The sequence below is a fragment of the Labrus bergylta genome, chromosome 1 (genome assembly GCF_963930695.1).
Source record: "Labrus bergylta chromosome 1, fLabBer1.1, whole genome shotgun sequence".
In the NCBI taxonomy this organism is placed as follows: Eukaryota; Metazoa; Chordata; class Actinopteri; order Labriformes; family Labridae; genus Labrus; species Labrus bergylta.
Window position 1 is genome coordinate 29,677,656 of NC_089195.1, and position 25,044 is coordinate 29,702,699.

Sequence of the window (25,044 nt, forward strand, 5' to 3'; positions counted from 1 at the left end):
TAGTGTTCTGCTGATGTTCCCGCCATCTCACATGGAACTTAAGTACCATGGATATCGCCATCAATCTGATGCTGACTCAAATACCTCGACCAGGTATCAGTGACAAAAGGAGCCAGTCCTGTGCCAATCTATTTGTTTAAAACTCTATGTTCATGTTCCTTGTGCCAGTCATGCATTTGTAGCATGCCTCCTGGCGCCCATATTACTCAAAGGAAGGAGGTGTAGGGAGCTCAAAGTTCAGTTATTATGAGTCGTTTCACACTAGCTGCACAGACAAGTTTCACAGTTACTTGTAATATCTGCAAAAGCTGTTACATAAGCTTTACAAAGTCAGCAAAGAAATGTTTAGGTCAAGCCTGATGTTGTCTTACACATAAAACAATGACCCCAGTCTGCTTCACACTTCATAAAGCCGGAGTCAGATTCATACTCAGTACTTTCCAACACCCCAACGCTCAGTACGGGGTCTGAAAAGGAGACACTGCTGATGGAAACCTCAGGTTGTGATTTTCTGCCCTGGAAGTTACTGTTTTGTTTTAACATAACAATTCTTACCACCTTAGTTTTTAGATAAAAGGAAATAGCACTTAACAAACGTACTGTGCTTTACCTAACCGGCACCAAACTGCAGACAAAGTGAGCCACTAGCGATCCAATTTATCTGTTCAAAAGGTAACAAAATATCAGTTTACAGCCTCTTCCTGCTCTCCCAAGATGCAAAATACATCTGCTATCAAAGATGTAAAACACTCAGGAGACACATTTGTGTTTTGTTTTGTGAAGGAAATGTGTAGGAAAACGCTGGGCCAAGCAGTGTACACACAATATTCATGCACACAGTTTTGTTTTATGTATGCCGCCTGATGGTGATGTGTCATCTTCCCTCTGCCTCCGTCCTCTCCTCCTCGAGATACATCTCCCGTCCTCACTTTTATATATCCCACTAATCTCATCCATCACTCACTTCATCCCACCGTATCCCATCATCCATCTTCGCCTCGGTCCTCTCTCTTCCCCAGTCCCATTTCTCACCCTCCAGGAAAGGCTTTTTGGCAAAGCCTTTCCTGTGCTCCTGTAAGTGAGTGAGTGTGTGCGCGTGTGTGAGTGTGTATGTAGACGAATGGTGGGGCTAAATACTGCCAGAGGAGATGGCTTTGAAGTAGGGGAACGCTGCCTTCCAGTCCCCTTAATTGAGCCTGGCAGGCACTCAACATGGACACAGAGAGAAACAGAGAGAGAGAGAGGGAGGGAGAGGAGAAACACAGAGGGTGAATCAACACCATGCAGCCAGATTTTTTAAACCCCTGCAACCAGGCAAGGACACTCACACAGCTGTAACTCAGTGTCTCTCTCTATGCCTGTCTCTTTCACACATATTTGCAACCCCCCCCTTGTAATAAACTATAACAGGCTGCTTAGCCCGTATAGGCCAATGGCTGATACAAATTAAACTTAGTTCTGAAAGCCGATACATGGCGTGTCACAGAGTGTGTGATGAGTGCCTGCCTGGTCAGGTTAAACAGGTTAAACCATCCAATGACACACATGTAAACACTTTTGTTTCCCAACACAAAGACAGAGAGAGAGAGAGAGAGAGAGAGAGAGAGAGAGAGAGAGAGAGAGAGAGAGAGAGAGAGAGTAAGGGCAAATGAATGGACAAGGGGACAAAGTGGGCAAAGATGAACACGGGACAGAGGGAGAGAGAGTGAGTAAGGGTTGCACACCAGGATTAAAGAGCTATGGTGGGGGGAGGGGGGAGGGGGTGTTACGGGTGAGAAAGTAAAAAAAAAAAAAAGGAGAGGAGGAGATCAGTGGATTCAAGGCAAGCCATCACCCACTCTGGGATTCTGAGTGCGTCCCTTTCCGCGATCCCATTTGGGATTCTGCCACTCGTGTTCTTGGGAGTATTTTACCGTAAGCAGGAGCTCTCAGAAGGAGGTGTACAGCAAGACACACATACAAATCAGATAACATGTAATGTCAAATTTGCACATGTATGCTGCAGAAACTGATCTCTGTGTTGGTATGGCAACCATAACATGTAAAGGGGACACGGTTTTGCACATATATATATAGGCTATACTGTGTGTACTCAAACCCCTGTGCAGGTTCACATCTTTCTTTGTTTGTGCTAATGATGAGGCTGATATGTGTCTACATGAGCATCACTATTAAAGCAATGTTCCTAACCCATCATCATGACAGAGACATGACATCGAGCCTTGCATAACAAAGGGTATTTTTAAAAGCACGTTTCTCTCCTTCTCTCTTCTCTTTCTGTCTCTCATGCATGAACGTACACAGTTGAGACGAAAACAAATGACGTGAGGAAACTGATGTATCTGCATTTGCTTCCACTGGAAGCTGTTTAAAAGTACGAGTGTGTGTGTGTGTGTGTGTGTGTGTGTGTGCGAGCAGGCATGACCTATGAATCATTTATGCATCTGATGTGTGTCTTGGGAACACAGAGTATAATAGGAGGCTTTCAGATGCATTATCATAGTAAACACAGAGATGCAAACACACTCTGTAATTCTCCCTTCACTCCATCACGTTTACTGCTGCATCATAACAAAAACATAAATCTGGGAGTCTGTGCAGATGCACTCGGATGGAGGAGTTATGATGCCCTAATTGGTTTGTTACGCTGTCTCCATGGCAACTATTAATTAAATGCCATTTCACATCACTACAGCTGGACAGCCCACAGTGCTACACAAGGAAATATGCACATGCACACAAACGTACAGACAGAGCAGTGAGGATTGTGAGTAAAAAAAACAAACAAACAAAAAAAAAAAAAGCTGTAAGAATGAGTCGCTGAAGACAAAAAGGATATAAATGTCAAGTGCAGTATGTTGCTACATGGATGGATGGAGCTCAGCCCTGGAGTCGCTTTGTTCATTTGACTCTGAAAATCCCATAGTCACAAGAGTGTGTCTGTTTGTGTGTGTAATGTAACAGAGTCTGGTTGATGAAGCCTCATTTAAAAAGAGGTTGAGAGGAGAAATCAGTGGACCACATGCTGTCCCAAAGGTGCTCAACCATCATTGTCTCTCTCTTTCTGTCATATAGGCTAATGCATGTCCCTCCTCCATACTGCATATCTGACTGTCCACTTGTTATAGATAGCTACTTATTCCCCTTTTTTGTCTATAAATTCAGTACTAGTTCACACTTCCCACATGCACTTGGTTTCCTGAAGCCTGATAATGATTAAATCATGGCAGTCAAGCTGATGGCAGGTTAAAAGTGACACAGCAGAATAATGCACAATTTCCTGTGCAGCCTGTTAAAGTAAATAATGAATGCATTAATTGTCCTAACTTTTCAGGAGTTTCTTTTTGCATGAATTTGTCAAAGAAAGTTTTGGATTCAAAGTTCCGACCCGGAACCGACAAGAAATCCTCCCTACCTGCAGGAGCTGGAGTCGGTTTCCGGGTGGTTGTTAGTTTCCTCGGTGCCCGACGCTGACGGTGCCGCCGCCGCCGCCGCCTCCTCCTCCTCACCCCCGACCTGAGCTGAGGGCTCGGGCAAAAGCTGAGCCTCACCGGGGAGCTCCATGCTCGTCACCGGCCGGGAGCGACGATGGGGAGGCGGGGAAACCCAGGACAACGCCGCCGTGGAGCTCCTACACTCCGGCTGGCTGAAGGAGCGGGGACAGGAGCTGCCCGTCGCTCCCGCTGCCGCGCCTCCCGGACCGCCCCGACTCCCTGGCGGATCAGCAAACTTTCTGCTGCTGCCGTTACACAGGTTAGACCCCGCGCTGCCGCTGGCCACCAGACCGCTGTGACTCCCCACGCTCGGGGTTACGTTGGTTGAATTAGAATTGCTGCTGCTGCTGCCGCCGCTGCCGCTGACTGAAGGTCCGTCCCCCGCGCTGCCGCCCGCTCTCCTCCCGGCGAAGTAGTCTCCCAGCGGCGGAGAGTGAGGCGGAGGAACCGCGGGGTGACCAAACCACCTCCATCGGATACGGAGGATCTGCTTCACATCGAACTCCTTCCGCGAGGAAGAAGAGCCCGAGCCGCTGCTCGACATCCCACGGCTCGAGACGAGGAAATGGCGCGGGAGAGCCCGTGCCGCTCTGCCGTTACAGCGCGTCTCTCCTGGCAACCGCACGCCCGTTAACCGCGACTGAAGGGAGTGAGCGGAATGAGAGGAGTGTATAAACACAAGAGGGGCAGAGAGAGAGAGAGAGAGAGAGAGAGAGAGAGAGAGGGAGAGAGAGGTCTTCTCTGAGTTTTATGCTCTGTGCCAAAATCTTTTCTTGCACAAAACCAAACCACAAACATTTGCCACGAGGACAAACTAATGTCACAGTTCTGCCAATAATGCAGTGCAGACCACAAGCATTTTGTAGAGGGATGATCATTATGTTATCATCATCATCATCATCACTCAACAGGCAAGACATCCAATCAGTATTACTTGAATTGAAGCTACTATCTGTTGGCACCTATAGGCTATAACCATATGGGCATAGGGCTAGACATGTCTCTTTATGTGTGGGTCTATTGCCGACTCTTGACAGGCAATTTTCTAGAAAAATTGTAACAGGCAATGTACTTTCAACCAATTTAAGTCTGCACTTCAAATTGCTTGTTATGTAGGCTTCCCCAGCAGTCAAAATTCAAAAGGAATGACGCTCACCAAGCAGAAGGAACACATTTTTTTCAAATCAGTTATTAATTGAAAATAAGCCAATTAATAGGCATTTTTGTTGCAACATAGTTAAAATGCTCAAACTGTGGGGCGCTGGTGGCGCAGTGGTTAGTGCGTACGCCCCATGCTTGGAGGCTGTAGTCTTCCAAGCGGGCGGCCCGGGTTCAAATCCGGCCTGTGGCTCCCCTCCCGCATGTCATTCCCCACTCTCTCTCTCTCTCTTCCTGATTTCTAACTCTATCCACTGTCCTATCTCTACATTAAAGGCACAATAATCCCCAAAAAAATAATCTTAAAAAAAAAAAAAACTATAGCTACACATTAATTTCTTCCAACTTAACAATTTCATGATTTTTTTTTGTTTCAGATGTATTTCATGTATAATTTCCTCCATGGTCCAGCTTTACCACAGTGAACATGTGTGGCTTTCTTAGTCTTCTTAAAGAAAGTCTTAAAAGGTTTTGAGTTGTCAGAAGGACAAAAGAAAACAGTGATGATTTCTTCATGATTTGGCAATATCATGTTTTCTGAGCTCATAGCAACCGATTTTTTTCCCACACAATCTCAAGTGGAAATCCCCTTTTAAAAAAATAAATGAGACATAATGGGTGAGAAAAGCAGCAGTGTGATACAATTATCGAACTTGTTGCTGGTGAAAATAGATATTTAAAACAAATTTTAAATACAGCGCATTTACCATGTTTTCCAGGCAATTTGACTCAGTCAGCACGTCACTAACTTAATGACTCCTCATGTAGGCGCCAACCACACGAATTAGAATAGAGTGAGCGTAAGTTAATTGGCCAATAAAGAAGTTGACAGCTGGAATGAAAGAGAAAGAACACAGCGGGTAATGAAAGCAGAAAGCAGTGCGAACAAAGTTAAGGATAAGAGGTCCAAAAATACCAAATTGCAGTGAAAGAATGCATTAATCCTGCACTTTGTTTTTTACAGAAATTGCAGTTTATCATTAATTTTCTTGTAATCTGAATATTATTGCAGCAGCGCTGTGTTGTGATATTGCTAATGGGGCCACGTATCGTATCGAACGAGTTACCCTGCGACTCTCACCCCTCGTACTTAACATGTGTCCGTGTGAATGTAAATAGTGTTTGAGTGAACATGGAGCTTTGTGAAGCTGCAGCGACTCTGTAATCAAAGACTCATGAATGTAATGAGGCAGCGGACACATCCTCTTCCTCTTCTTCTTCATATCCGGTCTGGCTGTCTGGACTCACTCCTCTCAGCGCCTGTCTCACAGTTAGTCTCCGTCTTGTTGTTCCCTTACACTCACGTTGTTTGAGAAACTGCAATAAGCTGACATGCCCATGTGCTGTCTTATCAGATAAATGAATCAGGGAATAGCCAGAATTACTTTGAATGAATACAGTCAGGGACCTGAGTGTCCTTGAAAAATGAAATTTCACTTGTCCCTTCCCCACACACACAAACGCACACACACCTCCTATTCCACTTCACTCATTTCTCCACAAACCGTTGCTCTTCTCCACCCATTTCAACCCCTTTCTCTCAATCTTTCTCCTCCCTCTCTTCCCTCCATCTGCAATGCAGCAGCTATTCATAGACAGTAACGAGCAGTGGGAGCAGGTCCTGTGGGAGCCATCCCATCCAGGCGCCCGGGGGCACCCAGCAGACCAGCCAGCCAGAACCCCTATCACGCTCAGTTGTCACCCTGGGACGACCACAGGATGTGCCACACCATGTTCTGGATGGAGTCCCACCAGCAGAAGTAGAGGGATGCTTCAGGAGCCCCGCAACAGCAAAAATCAATAAGTCAAAGAGCCGAGGTCAGTTTGTGAATTACACAGACAGAAGATGTGTTGCTCATAAATTTGACTACTGCAGCCTTGCCCGGAGACTCATATTTTCCATAAATGAATGACCGAACGGAGCAGATGAACACGGCCAATTTCACTTTCACCACTTCTGTTTGCCAGATTCAGAGAAACACAGGACTTTTATTTCCTCAGTTCCAATGCACTGACATCTAAGTGGAGGACCACCCCGCTGCTCTATCGGATCAATACCACAAAGGAAACACAGACGCACACACAGGCACATAAACACACACACACACACAAGCGGAGTCTGGAGGAGTAAAAACAAGGAGCAGTGTCATTAAAGCAAAGGAATAAAACACAGAATCTGAGCAAAGGAGCAATATTTCACTGTCAACCAGCTGTTTAGGGTGATTAGGGTATTTGGGTAAAATGCCAACTTGTTGACTGGAACAAGACTTCAAAGCTAATGTGCTGCTAATATTTAAGTAGCTGTATAAGTAATGAACGTGTGTATATATATTGTTGAATTCTTTATATGGAGTGACAGGTGTGCTAGCATGGGGCTAGCTTCACCAAGGTAGATTGGACTGGAAATGTTTCAGGAAGTCAAGTGGCACATAAAAAAAACTTGAGTGGGTTTCATTCTTTCATCCAAACTTCATCTTGATTTCTCAATTTTGTGCTTCTTTTGCATCTTTGATTGATTTGATTCGATTCCAAGCATGAACGCTGCATCAGGAGGTAAGTGTTTTCACTTCCCTCATACTGGTATCCATCATACTAGTAATGATACCTATGCTGGTCTTGTTATCGGCCTTCGATAAGGCCTGGGTTTTCCATTTCAGCAAGTGTACACTGATCATACCATAACCCATTGGTCCCCCAAAAAACAACTGGTTTCCTGGAGCAGGTAAAGAACAGTGCGGCTGGTAGAGAGATTCACGTTAGTCAAATCTAGCAAAATGGTCGCGTCAGTGATTTTCCATCAACATTGTCATTATTTTGGTAACAGTATCAGAGGGGTACTTGTAATCAGCCCATACTCATGTCTAGGTATTGGCATCTGAATTGGTAAGGGAAAAAAAACCCAATACCAGTGGACCAATTCTACTTCACCTCACTCATTTCACCAAAGAGGATTTTCAATATGTGCACACCAAGCAAGAAACCTACAATGTTGAAAATTAAAGTCTATGCTGAATTGCAAACTTGCAGTTCCACTTGAGGCTGGCTGCAAAAGCCAAGGAATCCGTAATAGGCCCCATGTAGGAATGTTTGTTTTTACAGCAGAAATAAAGCCTGGTTATGAATGTGGTTTTGGTCTGAATATCTCATTTCTAACTGTACAGGGGGTGAATATTTTTCTGTACACATTAGTTTTTTGATGACATTTAGAGAGTTTTACATAATTTGCATAATTAGGGGAGCGGCAGGTGGGCATGTTGGAGCTGTTTGCCAGGAGGATTAATGCCCTCCTCGCCTCTTTCCCAGCAGTTAAATGGAGCCAAAGTTGGGTTGAGATAGCCCTTTCCAACATAGCGACTGGCATCACTGGTGCTTTAAAACACCTAATCAAAATGGGTGACCTCGCTGACACTACGTCCATGTTTATACTTTTGCAAACCAGCCCCAATGGATTTCACATTTTACCTGTGCTTTTTTTTTTGGAGTTTAAAAGGCCCCTTGTTTAACGGTGAACCGGACAACTGAATTATGCTTAAACCCTAACCCTTTTTAATTCCTAACCCGAGGGTGTGTTTGACTAAAAGGAGCCAAATGTTCTCGCTCCCTCATGGGCCTCGCACACCACTTCAAATAAAAGAAAAACACAACTCAGGACCCTGAGAGTGAAAAACCAATGCATTTCTGCAACACTCAAGCTGGAAATGCCATGGTGTTACTGGGGGAGTCTGAAAACAGGGCTCTAAGGAGGAATGTAGCCGAGGAATGACGGGCCATGCAGCTCTGGTCTCCTTCAGTTGGATCTAATCATTGGTCACTTGATGGGAGCCTCCTTGAGCCGCCTGCTGTTATTGGTCTCCTGGCTGTGGTAGTTCGAGGCCATCATTCAAAAGTCTCTAGCACAGCTTTTACGGCTGTATGCCTCAGTCTGGACACACACACTATCGCATAAACACACACACACACACTTAAGAAAATGTCCCTGTGAAATCCCATTCACACACACTTCACACCAGCTAATCGACCTGTTTATGTGCATTCACACTCGCAAGCATGCATGCACACGGCGGGGACACGTACACACACGGCTGCATGCAATCCCGTTTATGTATACTTTGTCCTCCAGTGGCTTTGAACTACACACACACACACGCACGCACGCACGCACGCACGCACGCACGCACACACACACACACATTTATGCACACAAACACAAATACAGAGCCGAATAAAAACAGGTAGCAGTCATCTGGGGAGAGCTGTCGTAAAAGATTTTACAGGGCAAGAAAAGTGAAACATTATCTGTCTGGCCCGTTTGTGACGATCCCTCATGACTGATTTTCATCCTCCGATGGCCCTTTTTTCAATCTCTCTATTTATTTCTTTGCTCTCCATTCCTCATACTTTTCTTATTTTTCTCCCTCCCCTACACTGTTTTGAAACCTTCTCCTCCCCTTCCTCCACCCTAGTCTTCCCAATATCCTTCCCAACCTCAATTTCCTGCTCCCCATCCCTGCTATTTAACTGTGACACACAAGGGAATGTGTGTGTATGTGTGTGTGTGTGTAATGATGGGACTATGGCTGTGATTCCCTGAGGCGTAGACCGGCAGGGACCATGCTGCCAGAGCTATTGTTCTATATATGTTCACAGGCGTACACACATCAAGTGCCCGCATATGCCCACACACATACAGATGCACACAGAAGAATATGAACTCTATAGCAACTGTACATTCTGTAAGCATACACAAAGAAATACAGGGACACGCTTTCATTCAAGTCACGGCACCAACATTATAAACAAGCACACACACACACACACACACACACACACACACACACACTGACTGCCTGTTTCCGTTGTGTAATCAGAGTGTTGTTTGGTGCTCTCGCTGCAGGCCGGTCCGTCCTTGAGACTCAGAGCTGGCTCAGACTGGCCAAGCAAATAATTACCTCTCCACATCGACACGCCATTGCTTCTCCCAACATACGAGCGAAAGAGGAGTGTGTTGGTGTGTGATTGTGTGTGAATGTGATTGCAGCTGCATTGATCTGGAGGCACAATATACAACGTTATTGAACAGAAAATTAATTTCACACCGAGGCAAAAAAAGGCTTTCAGGGCGGAAGGAGAGCAAAGGTCTCTTCGTATGTGAGTTTGAGTTTGTGTTATAGGTTTCCTGTTTGTCTATCTCTATGAGGACCAAACAGTGGGACAGACATGGGGTCTCATTAATAAACATGATGCTATGTGTACAGAACAGTGCCTGATACTGACATACACCACTTCCCTTGCAAAGTTGGTGATGTGTGGAAACAAACCTGTCAGGGAAATGTGCATACTGGTAATAAAACTCTGACCCATGGTGATATTTTGTAGGTTTGCATCTGTGTTTCTAATCAGAATGAAATGAAAAACCACCTTCAGCAGGTAATTTCCCTCATCCTCCACCACACCAGTCAGGAGCAGAGCTACATGGATCAATCAGGGGCGGCATTCTCTTAGGTGTGCGTTTGTATTTGTGTGTGTGTGTGTGTGTGTGTGTGTGTTTGCATGTGCTTATTGATTTCTCAGCATCTGGGGAGTTTGTATTTTGGCGACAGACAAACTATGTCGTCCCAGTTTCCCCAGAAGTAACTAACACACATGGATGGAAGATAAAAGAAACTCAACATCAGTCGATCAGCAGATTTTAGAGTCCCCACTTTTCTGTTCCCTCTCTGCCCTCACTCTTCTGATTGCATCTTATCTGTGTGTTATCAGACATGAAAACATGCTGAAAAGCTCATGAGGTGGGATTCAATGCAGGGGGAAACAATGCATCATCCTGCTGATCAGCAGAGCAGCTTTTCCATATCTTTAATAGCTCCCTCTGTGTTTTTGCTTTTCATCCCTTCCCCTAATTACTTCCTTAATAATTTCTTCCTCCTCTCCCGTCCATTATCTTTGTTCTCTCACTTCTTCGGCTATCCTCCCTTAAATGAAAGATGGATCTACTGTATGAGAAAGACCCATAGTAATTGGGCGCGGCTGGTGGACTTTGGGTGCAGATACAGTAGATTGTAATGAGTGGGAGGAAAAGCAGAAAACTAAGAAGGAGAAGAAGAAAGAAATTCTGCGTTATCGGAAAGTTAAAAATACATTGGCTAAGGATGAAATCACCCAAACTGCCCACAATTAAATCTATGCCTTGCACTGACAGAGGGAGGCACACACACACATTCAAACACATCCTTTACTATCTGATCTTTTATTGAAGCAGAAGCTTTCCATCTCGCCTCCTGCTGCACTGAGCAAGACTTTGACACACTTTTTACTGCCATGTTTTATTCAACACAAATGTAGAGAGAAAAAGATGTTATTGAGAGAGAGAGAGAGAGTGTGTGTGTGTGTGTGTGTGTGTGTGTGTGTGTGTGTGTGTTGTTTAAAACTAATTGTGGATTGTGGAAGCATTTTGCTCAGCACGGCTTTAAGGCAAAGAATACAACAAGTAACAAACACTCATATGTAACAAAGGCTTTGGATGACGGAGTGTGAACCAAACTGTCCAATTACTTTGATCCATGCCTGTTGATGTGGGGTCGAGGAAATAGTTTGCCTTACAGCACATCACCTGGGAACACACAAACACACTCGCACACACAAACATAATGGCTAATGCCTGGCCTGAGAACTGGCTCTAGTTTCTCTAATGGCCTTCGAGGATGGAGGGAGGAGAAAACTAGCAGAGGGAGGATGGAGAATGCAAACTGCCACATTTAACCACATTTGTCGAGCTGTGCATCTGTTTAGCAACCCCAGAGCATGAGGGGGAGGATGATGATGGTGATGGTGATGATTGGGAGCAGCTGAAAAGCAATGGTCTTTGGCTCTCATCCAGTCTATAATCAAACTTGCTGTTGCAACAGCTCCTGCACAAACACACCCCCCCCCACACACACACACACACACACACACACACACACACACAAATACATCTATTTGGAGCAGCCGTTGACCTGCCATTGATCAGCCGGGGCCCGACGTTTGGCCCTGGTGTGTGTACCTGTTAAACTCTGACATAAAATTCTGCTGCTGCAGGACAAATACAAGTTTATGAGCAGAGGTTGTGGGATTATATGACCCCTGACAAATCATACGGTAGCCTCCAGCAAATAGAACAATTGCAACCTGGGTCCTTCCAACAATCCATGTGCAGCAAGACAACCAGCTCAAAACCTAATTGATCAAGTTATATGAGCTATTGGACTGCAGTTTTATGAAACACAACTGAAGAATATAAATTACATCCTTGTAGCAATTACAGCCGATCATAACTGCAGCGGCAAAGTTCCTCACTGGTACTAGAAGGAGTCGCCCTTCACAGGGAAATGTCATTACATTTATCAATAAGAGCTGATCAGAAATGTAGTGGCAAAACCTCCGGTGCTGCAAAATGTTGTCACCTCAACTAAGAGGACTTATGATGTGTGCACACCGAGCAAGAAAACTACAATGTTGGGGGGAAAAAGCCAATGCAGAAGTGCAAAGAAACTGCAGTTCCTCAAGTGTCCACATGAGGCTGTCTGCAAAACTGAAGAAGCTCCATTAACACCAATGGTAAAATGCCCATTTTGATAGCAGAAAGAAACATGTTTACAACCTTGTTCAAAACAAGTTTGCTATTAACAGTCCTTTAAAAAGCTATCTTCATTGTTAGTACACTCTGCACCGGGGCTGAATGTTTAAACTGATCCGTTTTAAGTATGTGTGGGCTAATACTTATGCATCATTAAGGGCCTGTAGCTAATCTGACCAACAGGTGAGCGTGTTGTAGCCGTTTGTCAGAAGACTAAAAGCCATCCTCAACGCCATCTCTTTGCCTGTAACTAGGCTAATTGAAAGTTAGGTGAAGGTAGCATTCCCGATATGAGTGCCACCACCGTTTGGCTTCAAAAGTCCGCTTCAGTAACCAATAAATTCTGCTGACAAGGAACAACATTTGCAGTGCTTTCAATTAATGCTTTTGCCGACATGATAAACCTCTTGGGATGTTCTGTTACTTTACTTTTGCTTGTTTTATAATGTGCCTCTTCACCAGCTAATTGCTTACTGTGGTTGGAAGTCTTTGTGCAGTGGTTCATCTCAGCTTTTGCAGATAAAAGGCAGTGGGTTTGAATCCCTACAAAGGACCCCTTTCACATTACACATCCATTATTTGATCCATTGTTGGGGTAAAAACTAAAGTATGAGCTGCTTTAAAAGTCTTAAAGATAAAGAAGCAGTACAGAGTTCGCTCAGTGTGGTGCTGGTTAATAGATTCAAAAAACAGCTACAGATAAAAAAAAGTACACTATTAACTAACCCACTTATTTTCTGTAGTTGTTTCCCCACAGCTAGAATCCCAGCTTTACATAAATTACTAGTCTGTGAGCAAAATGACACAAACAATCACTAATCCTCCGTGTGTGTGTGTGTGTGTGTGTGCACATGCACGTGTGGGGTTTTGTTTGCCTCTGTAAAAATCGCTGAGGCATGAAGTTTCCTGCTGCACAACAGGAAATAATACACAACCTGAATTATTGATGGAAATGAAAACTACTCTAATTTTCCTTGATACTCTCTTTACAGTCTCTCCTCCGCACTCTTCCTCTCTCACTCATTCAGCATTTAGCCTAATGACCGCAACACCAAAATTCTCTCTTTGGTTAAGTATGCAAGAATAGCGTCAACACACATACCACCATAAAATCACGTCTTGCAGGTACAAACGCGGTGTGTGTGTCTGCATGAAGCACTCAGGTGTCCTTGCAGGTCAGGTGGCAGGTGGAGGATTTAGCAATGCTTGCTGTGCAATTCATCAGCACTCTCCCTCTGTCACTCCCCTCCCTCCCTCCCTCCCTCCTCCTCTCTCTAATGCTCCTTTTTTTCTCCATCGACATTCTTTCTCCGAATTTCGTCCATCTCTACATCCTCATTTGTCTCGTTGTTATTTTCCCTTTCTGTCTCCTTCCTCCCATGCTGCACTGCCTCCTCATCCTGTTCACTCTCTTCCTAAATGGGTTGAGTGTTGAGGGAGGAGAGGAAGTAGAAAACACGAGGGAGAGAGAGAGAGAGAGAAAATAGAGAGAGCTGGAAAGAGAGCAAGGGAAAGGGAGAGAGAGAGCATTTACGGCCAAATACAGAGCAGGCCTTAATAATTTACTCTGACCCGCAGCCACAAGCCAATCACAGCCCATCGCTCCCATAGAAATGAGAGTGACTCGCGAAAAAGTGAGAGAGGGATGGGGGAATAAAAAAGAGGGAGAGAGAGACAGAGAGAGAACGAGGCTGCATGCTATGTTGGTACAGACAGTCCCTTGGTACTGTTATGAATTATTTGAGGAGATACAATGTTCTAAAAGCCTTGAAACATTCACTGTCAAACATCAAGCACAGATAGACCGAGGCATCCATTAAAAAGTCAATTAATTTTTGAACAGTTAATTTTAATGACGCTCAGTAGGGCTCTGTTACTAAACCAGTGTTTGAGTTGTAAGATCTTTTTTTTTTATCAACGACATGTTCCTCAGAATAAAAAGGAATCTTTAATAATATAACGGACAACTTGATTTGAAGGTTAGAGACTGTGCTGGAATATTTTGTTCAGGACGTTTTTTAAAACAGAGATGGCAAGGCCAGTTATAATAAAGTATGTTATACCTTATTGTATAAATGTGTTGCAAAAGAGCCTTTACATCGAGCAGACAAGAGACAAAATTCACATTCATGTTTCCCACATTGGCACTCCTTTAAGCTCTATTGTGCTCTCCATAACTCCCCGTGTGGATGTGGGGATGGATGTTGGTATTGGTCCATGGTTTCTGTAAGTAGTACGAGGTGTATCTTCCAGTAGGTAGTTCAGCGCGCATCAAAATGTAGAGAGCAATCTAAAGGCCATTTCAGGGAAAGGCATTGGAAATTAGCATTAGCTATAAATGCTGTGGTGCATTGAAATGGAAAATTGGTTTTCAGTTCTCCATGTAAACTGCATTTGTCCATCCATGCCGAATAAACCAGAGGAAAAAGAAAACAAAAAAAACAAACAGAGAGAGGGCTAACTAGGATTTCAAGTCAGGACGGTCCATTCAAGGCCCCTTTAAACTATTTGTCAACAGGCTAAAATACAGTAACTTGTTCATCTAAGTGTTACAAGGAGGCTGGAAGTGGTGAAGCAACGTTTCTTCCAAATCATTTTTCAGTGCTTGGTGAAATCCTGTCTCCACAAAGACATATATAATTTAAATGCATTTTATTCTTCAAACAAAAGTAAGCAAACGTGGAGCTTTATTGACTCTTGGACGTTAACAAGAAGGTTCATAGGCGTTCAGAGGCATTTTAAAGAGAGTGGTTTTAAACAGCCTCAGAGGAAGAAGAGAACAGACTGCTCATCTGCAGGAACTTATAGGCTGTGCAGCTCTGCTCAGCTTGATGTTTTCCTTCAAGCCCTCCATTAGAATTTCAACGTGAAGTCCTGGTGAGCCGATGTGTTTGAACGCAGCAGAAAATATTCAGGAAAATTAACCACAAGGGGGAGAGGCTGTTTTTATTTTTTTTAATTTTTTTTTATCTTGCCTATATCAGACAAGATAGCTGAGGAGTGACAGGATTGTGGGGAAGAGAGGGTGGGGTAAAACATTCACCAAATGGTCGAGTTTAACCATTGGCCGACGATTCGAGGACCACGCCTTTGCACATGGAATGCCTGCTCGACAGACTGAGCGAAACCAGGTCCCTGAGTGCTTATTTATTTCTGTGGATTTGAACACAGAAAGCGTCTTTAACAGAATACAGTCCTTTAACCCTGTTTTTTTATATAAAGCCATTTTCAGATATGCACTCCTGAAAAAAGAAATGTCAGGCCTCTGACATCTTCCTGTATTGGTTGTCAAAAAATGTCCCTCACAGCCGGAGACTATCCTTGTCAGATGTTAGTGGGGGTTCAGGAGGCAAGACGTAATGATGTAAAAAAAAAAAAAACCGAAGCAGACTCCATTATGCCATAATGAGAATTTCTGCTGTTAATAATGTGACCTGTGATTCAACAAATTGACAAGATCAACATAAGAACGTACGGGCAAACGGAAAACATAATCAAGTAGTTTCCTTAGGTGCAAAGAGATCGCCTCGGTCTGCATACAGTCAAATAGTTGAAGCACATAAACACCCCCACACCTTGTCTGCATTCGCTCTCACCTCTCACCTCACCCGGCTTCTCTCTAAGGTGCTTGCTGGATAAGAAACCTGGCAAAGTCAGAGTAAATTCAGCAGTTTGCATTGACACATGCAGCTCACCACAAAAAAAACTTCAGGAAGCTACCAGCAGATTTGTGTGACTGTGACAACACCATTAAGGAAACTCTCAGCTAAAGGTTGTGTTGTGTGCTTGTATTACCACAGACACACAGAACACACTTGTTCATTTCCTTTTTATTTACAGTCATTCAATAGAGGCTCCCAGGGTAATTAGCCAGAATGGATCCTCAGCCAGAACCTTAACCTAACCTTCATTTACCCCCAAAGGAGAAAGAACCAATTTTTGCTGAAGTCACTCACTGTTGAACCTAATGAGACACAAATGTTCCCCAATTTAGAAACGTCATCCTCAATCAGCCTGTTAAGCAGCATAACATGTGCAGCTGGTAACACAGACCCACCAACATGTGCGTTCACATACACAGTGTTTTCTCTGGTCTACTCTGGATCCTGTTGTGAAAGAAATAGATATCGCCTGAGAAGCATTTTTCAGTCTCTGGATGAGGCAGCACCTTATACAGCGAGCTCTCAGATTGGTCCATCAGAGGAAGGTCACCTTACCCCCCCTCTGGTCATTGATCCATAAACCAATGAGACAACAGGCCCACAGAGAAGAGAACAGGGATGGGACTGATGGTGAAATCGAGTGGAAGAGGTGAAATAGGGGGATTAAAAGGTAATCGATTAATATTAGAATAGCGGTTAACGACGCAGGACAATTATTGCTGATTCTGTAACTGAATGTCAGCCCAATGTGCGACCAATCAAGCCCCCAAAGTCGCAGTCTTAAAGTAATTAGTCAGCCGGTTGACACTTCATCAATACTGGATCAATTCCTCACTTAGTGTTTGAAAGTGATGCCTACATATATATGAGTCTGGCCATCAAAAAAGAGAGAAAGAGAAGACAAAGATGGAGGAGAAAAGGAGTAGGAAGAATGAGACGAAATGAGTAAATACTTCATCATCCTTTGACCTCTTACTGCTGTCACCTGCAGTGGCTTAGATTTCAATTAAACAACCATACATCTCTAAAAACAAAAACGATTAAAAAGCAAACTTTTTAAAGTAAATGACGTCACAGAAAAGACAAATCCTCAGCTGACTCTGCATGAAGGAAACGACTGACTGGAACAGAAGCAGACGACAGACGCACTGGGAGCAGGGACAAATTGAGTCGCAGAATAACTTCTGGAATGAATGACGATCAAACAGTATATTGACGTAGAGCAGCAAAACAAAAATCTGACAAGGAAAGCTGTGCAAGTCTCCTAAAGCTTGACAAATAGACTTGAATTGCACATCAGTCACCAACAGATTGCAGCCAACTGTACAGAGATCTACGACAGAGGAAGGAACGAGACAGCGTTCCTCTTTGTTTGTTGGTGCACAGGCTGTGTGTCCCTGAAGCTTTAGCCTGTGTGTGCCTGCAACAAAAAGCAACATGTTTTGATGTTTAGAGTCTCCTTTAGAAAAATTCTGAACAAGGTGCAACCACGGATGATTCAACTATCACAAGGTTGAGTGTAAGTCATTCCACTTTTGACTGCACCGATTGGATTCATCAGAGTATACAGAGAAGAGAAGACTGACAAACACTCAGTAAGCTTGTTTTAAAGTCAGGCCACATATTCATGGACTCTTCTGTGCCTGTATTCAACACATATTGAATCAAGACTTTTTGAGATTCACCAGATTTTTCCTCCAACATCTCTCTATTGTCTTTTTTTTTCTGCTACAAGATTACAATAAGATGAAAGATGAATAACAGAAGAGGAAAAACGAATACAGGTCCCATCCCTCGTAGATGTAAGGTAAAGAGCTACGTGAACCGATGGCGTATGTTCAGGTGTAGATTCCATAAACTAGCTTAAATTTTAACAGGAATATAGCAGAATAAGGTCCACCTAACTTCTGAGCGCCAGTGTCTATTTGAAATTGTTTTCAATGATTATAGGAGGTTCTTTTATTCGAGCCTCCACCCTTTTTTTAGGAGCTCTTAAAGTTGAACATTTTTAAACTTTTCAGAAAGGTGTTGTTGACGTCACCGTCGCTGTTTTCCAAACGTTTGAGATTCTCTGTAATATTGACGCCTACGGGTCGTGTCTCATACCCACATCCTCTTTGCTCCGTGTCTGATCAGGTAATAAGTAGTACACAGAGGCCAGTTTTAACAGACCGTTGTCATAGAAACAGGACGGACGTGCAATGTTTCATTCTTGCTTCAGGCAAGCGCACAGCCGAGAAAAAAACTGGACAGGTGGACACAAGGCCAAAGTAGAGAATGTTGATGGGGTGAAAAATTAGAGAATGAGGGGTTACGGTGGCCTAGTGGTTAATGCGCAAACCTGAATTACAGAGGCTGTAGTAGCCCAAGCAGGAGGCCCGGGTTCAAATCCGACCGGTTGCTCCTTTTCTGCATGTCATTCCCCACTCTCTCTTTCTCTCTCTCTGATGTCTCACTCAATCCCCTGTCCTATCTCAAAATAAAAGCATAAAAAAGCCTGTTAAAAAATAAATAAATAATAAGCGGATGAGGGGCTGGAGGCCTTGACGATCGGTGGGATAATTACCGGACGGGGGGCTTTTAAAGGAGGCCGACACTGCAGACCATGAACTCATAACTTGGCCTCAGTCCTTCATTTTTAAGCACAGGGGAGCTTTTAACATGCATCTGGTTCAGTGAAAGAGTAGGAGAATGAGTGAAATCGATGGGATGACAGAAAAGAGTGAAAGATGTGTGTGTGTGTGTGTACGCGTGTGTGTCAGAGTCTGGAGACTGGTGATAAAATGTTAATCAAAACGTTAATGGCTTGAATGTTCTTAATGATGAACTGATTTATATTTATGCAAGTCAAAAACGATTACAGTTAACGTTACAGAAATAACCCATGTCCTCTGATTAGCAGGAAATTTATTGATGGTAAAGAAAAGAACAACAGAACTTGAGTGTGGGCTAGCGCATGCAAGGGGGAGAGAACGGGCAGGGAGACGGGGAGGGGGAGGGGGGGAGGGTATGATTGGCGGAAGTTTTGACAGGCTTACAGCTGCTACAGATGACGGATTTTCCGCATCATTTTTCAGAGCTCATGAGTTATTCATTTCTGTCAGGACCTAAAAACTATTTCAACCAAAATCTTAAAAAGTGTTTCTGGAGAAAGAGTAAATACAAAGATACTTATTTAGTGACTTTGATTTTCATCATGATTGTTGAACAAAAAGACTTGTGTTTAGGTTGTACATTAAATTACATGCATTTAGATTTTACAACAGAGTAATTAAATTGGAATTCAATTCCATGTATATGTAGTAATAATTTCTGTTATTGTAATTTCACATATCATTGGAGCTAATTTCAATAATCCAGATTCTTATTCTGAGACCCCAAAGTATCTGTGTGCTCCACTTCCGTTCCTGTCGCCCACTGAGAAGCTGATCGCGCCCTTTCTAGAAAACGCTGGTTTTTCCATTGCACATGCCACGATCCGTGTTAGGGGTCAAAACAGGCGCCAACTGAACATCAACTCAACACCAGAAGAAGGCAAAGTCACCTGTTGTTATGTTGTTCCCTTTATTCACACAGAATCGTGTAGTTCTCCTGAATCCAGCTGCTCATAGCTGTGCTCCTTCAGAAAAGGATAAACCATCGAGTAGACGGAACCCAGCACAAACAATGCAGGGTCTCAGCTGTGGATCACATGTTCCCGGAGCTGCTACTGATTGTTTGACAAAATCTCAACTTAAAAGATTCACTCAAAAACCTGCTTTAGCTTCAAAACCCCTTGAAGTGCAGACCCCTGAGGCTCTGACATGCACAGCACAAACAGACACTCTGGTATCAAGGCAGCACCTTCAACACCTCAGGCAGCTCTGTCTGACTGGCCTTCAGTCTGTCTTCTAGACAGACTGACTAGACAGAGAGAATCCTAACAAGAAACATCACTGTGTGGTTTGGCAACTGACTCCCTTTGGACAGATGGGCTCTGCAGAGAGTAGTTATACACCCCCCTCCCTGTTGGAGTTTCAAACAAAGAGGTGTAGAGACAGAGTCTGCAGGATCATGAACCATCTTCATATATCCACAAACAGACAAGCTGTCCCTTTACCGTCAGACAGCCAAAGCACAAAGAAGAATATAACGGTATATTTCCCCTCAGGACATTAGGCTTGTCAACAATCAGCTCACCAAGGCCCCCTCGCTCTCATCCTTTACTTTTAATGTTGTATTTATTTTATTAATGTAGTTAAGGCTTGGTCCATTGATATTTGAAGTCTATGATTTACACATCAAGCGGACACACAGTATTAACATCATTAGTTGTAGTTTAAAGTCCTGACAGCTGAATTTAGTTTCTACTTGTTGACACGTTGTCTGTTTCATAAAAACAGCTGCTTCATGCGTCTGAAAACAGACGCTATGAGAACTGTCTGTGAGAGTAAATCAAAAATATCAAATTAGAAACAAGCTGACACTAACGCTGGCAGTAAACTTTCTTTCAAACAGATGCTCGGGATAGCTTCCTTGAGTCTTTTGCATCCGTTTGCCTTGTGTGTCGTGCACGTCTACAAAACTTAACACATCATCGTAGCAAGATGCCGTATGCACAAGAACAATACGGGCAAATGCAGCCAGAATGTTTCTTGATATTGTGGACATTGCAGGAAAGGAAGCAGATATTACACTAAGGAGAAGGCAATGTGCAAACCCAGACTAATGTGTCTAGGTTGTAGAATGGCTTATGTTGTGAAAACGGGGACTCACTAGGTGGACATTGTAATTAATGGAACTGTATAACTTATATAATCCAGCAGCTGGCAGTAATGCAACTCTGATGGAGGCCAACCGCTATTAATCATCACAAAAGCAGAGGAAGAAGAAGAGCAGGGGTAGTGCAGAGGCAGAGGCAGCAGCAGATATTACAATAGCAGGAAGTTTTGGGGACAAGCTGATAGACCGAGTCCACAGTCATCCTCATCTGTAGCCTACGATTTGTCGCTGCCACTGCAGGAACAAAGACACAAATGAGTTTTAGAAGACAACTTGGAAACCTGCAAAAATGAAAACAATGGAAACAAATCAGGGACAATTATCGTGCATGAAGGAAAATGCTGGAAAAACAGAATTGGGATGGTGCAGAGACGCTGTGATCTGTCAACTGAGCACCAGTCCCCTGAGCTGATCTGAAGTTACTATAGATGCTAATCGCTCTGATCTCAAAATGAACACAATAGTAACATCCTCAAGTGTCTGCTGTATACATCAGGTAGTTGTGTATGGCTCTTCTGGTGTGGCCTCTTATGGTATCCTTCAGTAGCACTCGTGGTGCATTTATTATTTTTTTTTGATATCCTTTATTAATCCCTGAGGGAAATTCGACTTTACACTCTGTTATTTATAGGGACATGCTTCTCACACATATAGGCCCGAATCACACGCATGCACAAAACAGGACCTGTGGACATGCAATGGTGGAGAGATGTCAGAGTGGGGCTGCTACAAGCTGCTAAGCAGAGAGCGCATCAGCAAGCCTCCGGTTCCCAAACTAAGTCCCTACGGACTGAGCTACTGCCGCCCCAATTACAAAGCAATTTGTAAATTATTTGTAAATTATTAAAGCAATGGGCTAAATCTCCTCGCCTACAAAGCTTTGTGTTAAGAGGGGAGCTGCTAAGAGTGTGATACAGTAGTTGACACAAGTTTGTCTTTCCATATTTTTGAATTAAAAACATCTGTTTCATAATTAAACATTTATAATTGTGCAAACACTTTGTTTCCTGCAACTATAAAGCCCACAGATAACAGAGATAACTTCAGAGCACAGGGGCCGCTTTATAGTTATGAAAATGGAAATATTTAAGGCTATCTCTCTTCAGGGGAAACAAAAACATTAAGAATGGATCATTTCAATGACATTATCTGGTCTTCCCAACTTCTATGGCTGTGTGATGCGTCTATTTATCAAGCATTTTATTGAGCTTTTATGCTAATGTTTTGTTGTTGTGTTTTTATCGTTTTTATGATGCATTTTTATGGCGCATGTTTACTGCAACCCTGCCTGCAAGCCGGCTTTCTCTTTCCAGACAATAAAAGTTTGTGTTGTAACCAATAAAGCAACTTAAGAGTAGGGTGTTCATACAGAGTCATATCAAAAAAATGAAAGGATATACCTTTAAGAAATAACAAAATGTCCTTTACGTTTGAAATCAGATGTTCTACTTTCATTGTTTCCCCCCCCGCGCTCGGCCCGTGTGCGGAGGCTGCACGTCTCATTTGTTCAGCAGACAGGCTTATAGAAAGGTGCAATTGGAGTACATTGATTTTTCCTCATGTTAAAAAGCTTTTATTGACGTGGCATTTTCTCGCCAGGGAAGGTTGCAACAGGGAAAAGAAGAGGGGGAGAGAAAAAGGTGAACCATGAAGGGAAAACAAAAGAGATACAGTGTGTCCTGTAAAGTCAGCCCAATTTAGCCCGCTTTAGTGTGTGCTAACGTTTGAAGTACGACCTCTCTCAACACCTTTAAACACACACACACACACACACACACACACACACACACACACACACACACACACACACACACACACACACACACACAAACTAATGCTAGAAAAGGCATAATTGGCTATGTTTTATTTATTCTATTCAACTAAACAGAAACAGGAATGTGGAGGAAATACTCTTTTCAGACAGACACACACACACACACAGACACACACACACACACACACACACAGACACACACACACACGCAGACAGACAAATAAGAGCCAGTAGGAGGATGAGTCTAGCAACCTCCATCACCTTTAAAGGTTTGCTCATAACGATAATCTCTCTGTGAAACATCGTAATTTCTCCATAAAGAGTCGTAAAGCTTCACAGTGGCTTCGTCTCTGGAGAGCATCATGATGCCTCACTGCTGACACAGCACTAAATCACCATGCTCTCCATCGCCCTCCTCCTTCCCCTCGTCCTCCTCCCTCTGCTCAGTTTTTCATTGAAAACCCAGCTCACAACTCTTATACCTAATTTCCCATTATTTCTCTCCTCATTCGTCTCGTCCTTAACTCGTCTGCCGTCTCGCGAGGACATTTACCTTCATCACCTTCATGTGCACTCTTAACGATCACAACATTAGAACAGTTTTAAGTGTGCGAGCTTTAAAGAAAAACACCAGGAGAGGAGAAAACTAAAGATCTTTTTTAAGCCACTTTCTGACAGCGAGATCTACTACATGCTTATGCTGTGCTTAAAATGTATCATAACCTAGTTAGCAGTAAGATGCAAATTGACACATCCAGCAGTTCTTGAGCGGCATCATTCTTTTAAGTCATGTTTCTGGTGACCTCTGAATGCAAGGCTTATGATAACCCTCTGTTAGCTCTGCTCTTGGTCTCTAACAACTCCTGTGGGAAATAGATAGCTGCTTAAAGCTTCAACATAATCACCAGGTTGTCTCTTACTCATCTGTGTGTGCTGAGCAATAGGAGTACAGTGTTTAAAAAATATATATTTTTAATTAGAAAGGACAGTGGATAGATTCAGAAAGTGAGTAGAGAGAGAGAGAGAGAGAGTGGGGAGTGACATGCAGGGATGAAGCCACCCGCTTCGAGGACAACAGCCTCTGTATGCATGCACACAAACTAAGGTTATTCACATAAACACATCTGCTCACAGAATCCAAAAACGACAAAGTGAGCATTGAGAACGACTATGCAAAGATGTAGCAGCGAAACCATTTGCCAAAAAGTTGCTTCATTGTATAAAGCTCTGGAAGATTGCTGTACTACTCAGGGATGAGGTCTTAAGACCGGCATTAAGCAGGTTGTAAAATGCGAGTCATTTGTAGAAAAATTATAGGGAAGGGGGTGGTGGAACAAAAATAAAAATAAACTCATGGCATTATTTGAATACAAACCAAAAAAATATATATGTCTGATGATCAAACAACTGTGTCATTAAAAACATTGAGTGAAATGATTGAATAACCATATTATAAATTAAAAAGACATATATTAAAACGATGAATGTTGATGATACATTCCATCTTAATGTACAAGGAATTTAAGACATTTTGCAAGAGAGGGGTCCCACCAGAGGCAGATGCTATGGGGGTCTCCCTGGCCTAGAAGTCACTAAACGAACAGATCTTTGTATTAACTTTCAATCTATTTTGATAAAAAATGCTGATAAGTGTTTGCACAGAAAGTGGCTCAGAAACATAAGCAACACATAAGAAATAACAACACCTTCAAATATGTCAGGAATGCAACCCATATCTCGTCTCAACACAGATAACAGATGTGGGTTAAAAAAAAACAAAAAAAACACTCAGTCTTTCTGTTGAGCATCAACACTGAAAAAAAAACACACCTGCTTCTGACCTCTAGCCTCCGTCAATGTCTCAACACAAACAAAGACAAGGTAGTAAAGGATGAAAGAGAACATTAAATCACTGCCGCTCCATTTAGAGCAGATCTAGGGATTAAGTTCAGGCTTGATGAGAGGGATCCAGTGTACAACATCTAATGCCTGAAATACAATCATAACCTGCTCTGCTGAGCCTGTTGTTAAATATCCCCCTCGTACTTAAATCCCTAATCTCATCACGCTGTTCCATTCAGTCCCTTAACTCTCTACATCACATCATCTTTATATCCTGCGCTAATGCAGAGCTTCATACTGTACATAGCCCACATACACACACGTACAGTAAAGAAGAGATTTATGTCTGAGGTGACGCTGCAGACTGTCGATGTGTCCGACAGGAAGTGTTTGTAATACTCAGCAAATTACTGCGTTTTCAAAAAGTAAGGCGCTGAAAAGGACGACCATGTTATCTCCTTCTCCTTTATACTTACACACAACACACACGCCCATAAACACTTGTCACCTAGTCAGCATTTGTACCGCACTCTTGTGTTCATCATTAAAGCCACTGACTACAGCATTAAAAGTGATAGATGGGAACCATTAGCTAAATGTGACAGATGCTCCAGACTGCACTGCGCGACAGATTAATACCAAACAAATCTCGCGTTTGATTTTGTTAAATGATCGATAGGATTGCCAAAATTTTCAAGGTGGATATCTGATATAAAGAGAACTCAATGTATTTAGTGC

The 25,044-nt window shown here is 43.1% G+C and overlaps 1 protein-coding gene across 2 annotated transcripts in view; it reads right to left on the reverse strand.

Moving 5' to 3' along the window:
* The window catches only part of LOC109989958 (kelch-like family member 5), a 63,361-nt gene that overhangs the window by 30,636 nt on the left and 7,681 nt on the right, over positions 1–25,044 (reverse strand). For both annotated transcript variants that reach the window (XM_020641872.3, XM_029278885.2), the window contains exon 2: positions 3,416–4,134. In XM_020641872.3, coding sequence (XP_020497528.2) covers positions 3,416–4,038 — 623 coding nt within the window. In that variant the 5' untranslated portion in view covers positions 4,039–4,134. The remainder of the gene's footprint in view (positions 1–3,415; positions 4,135–25,044) is intronic.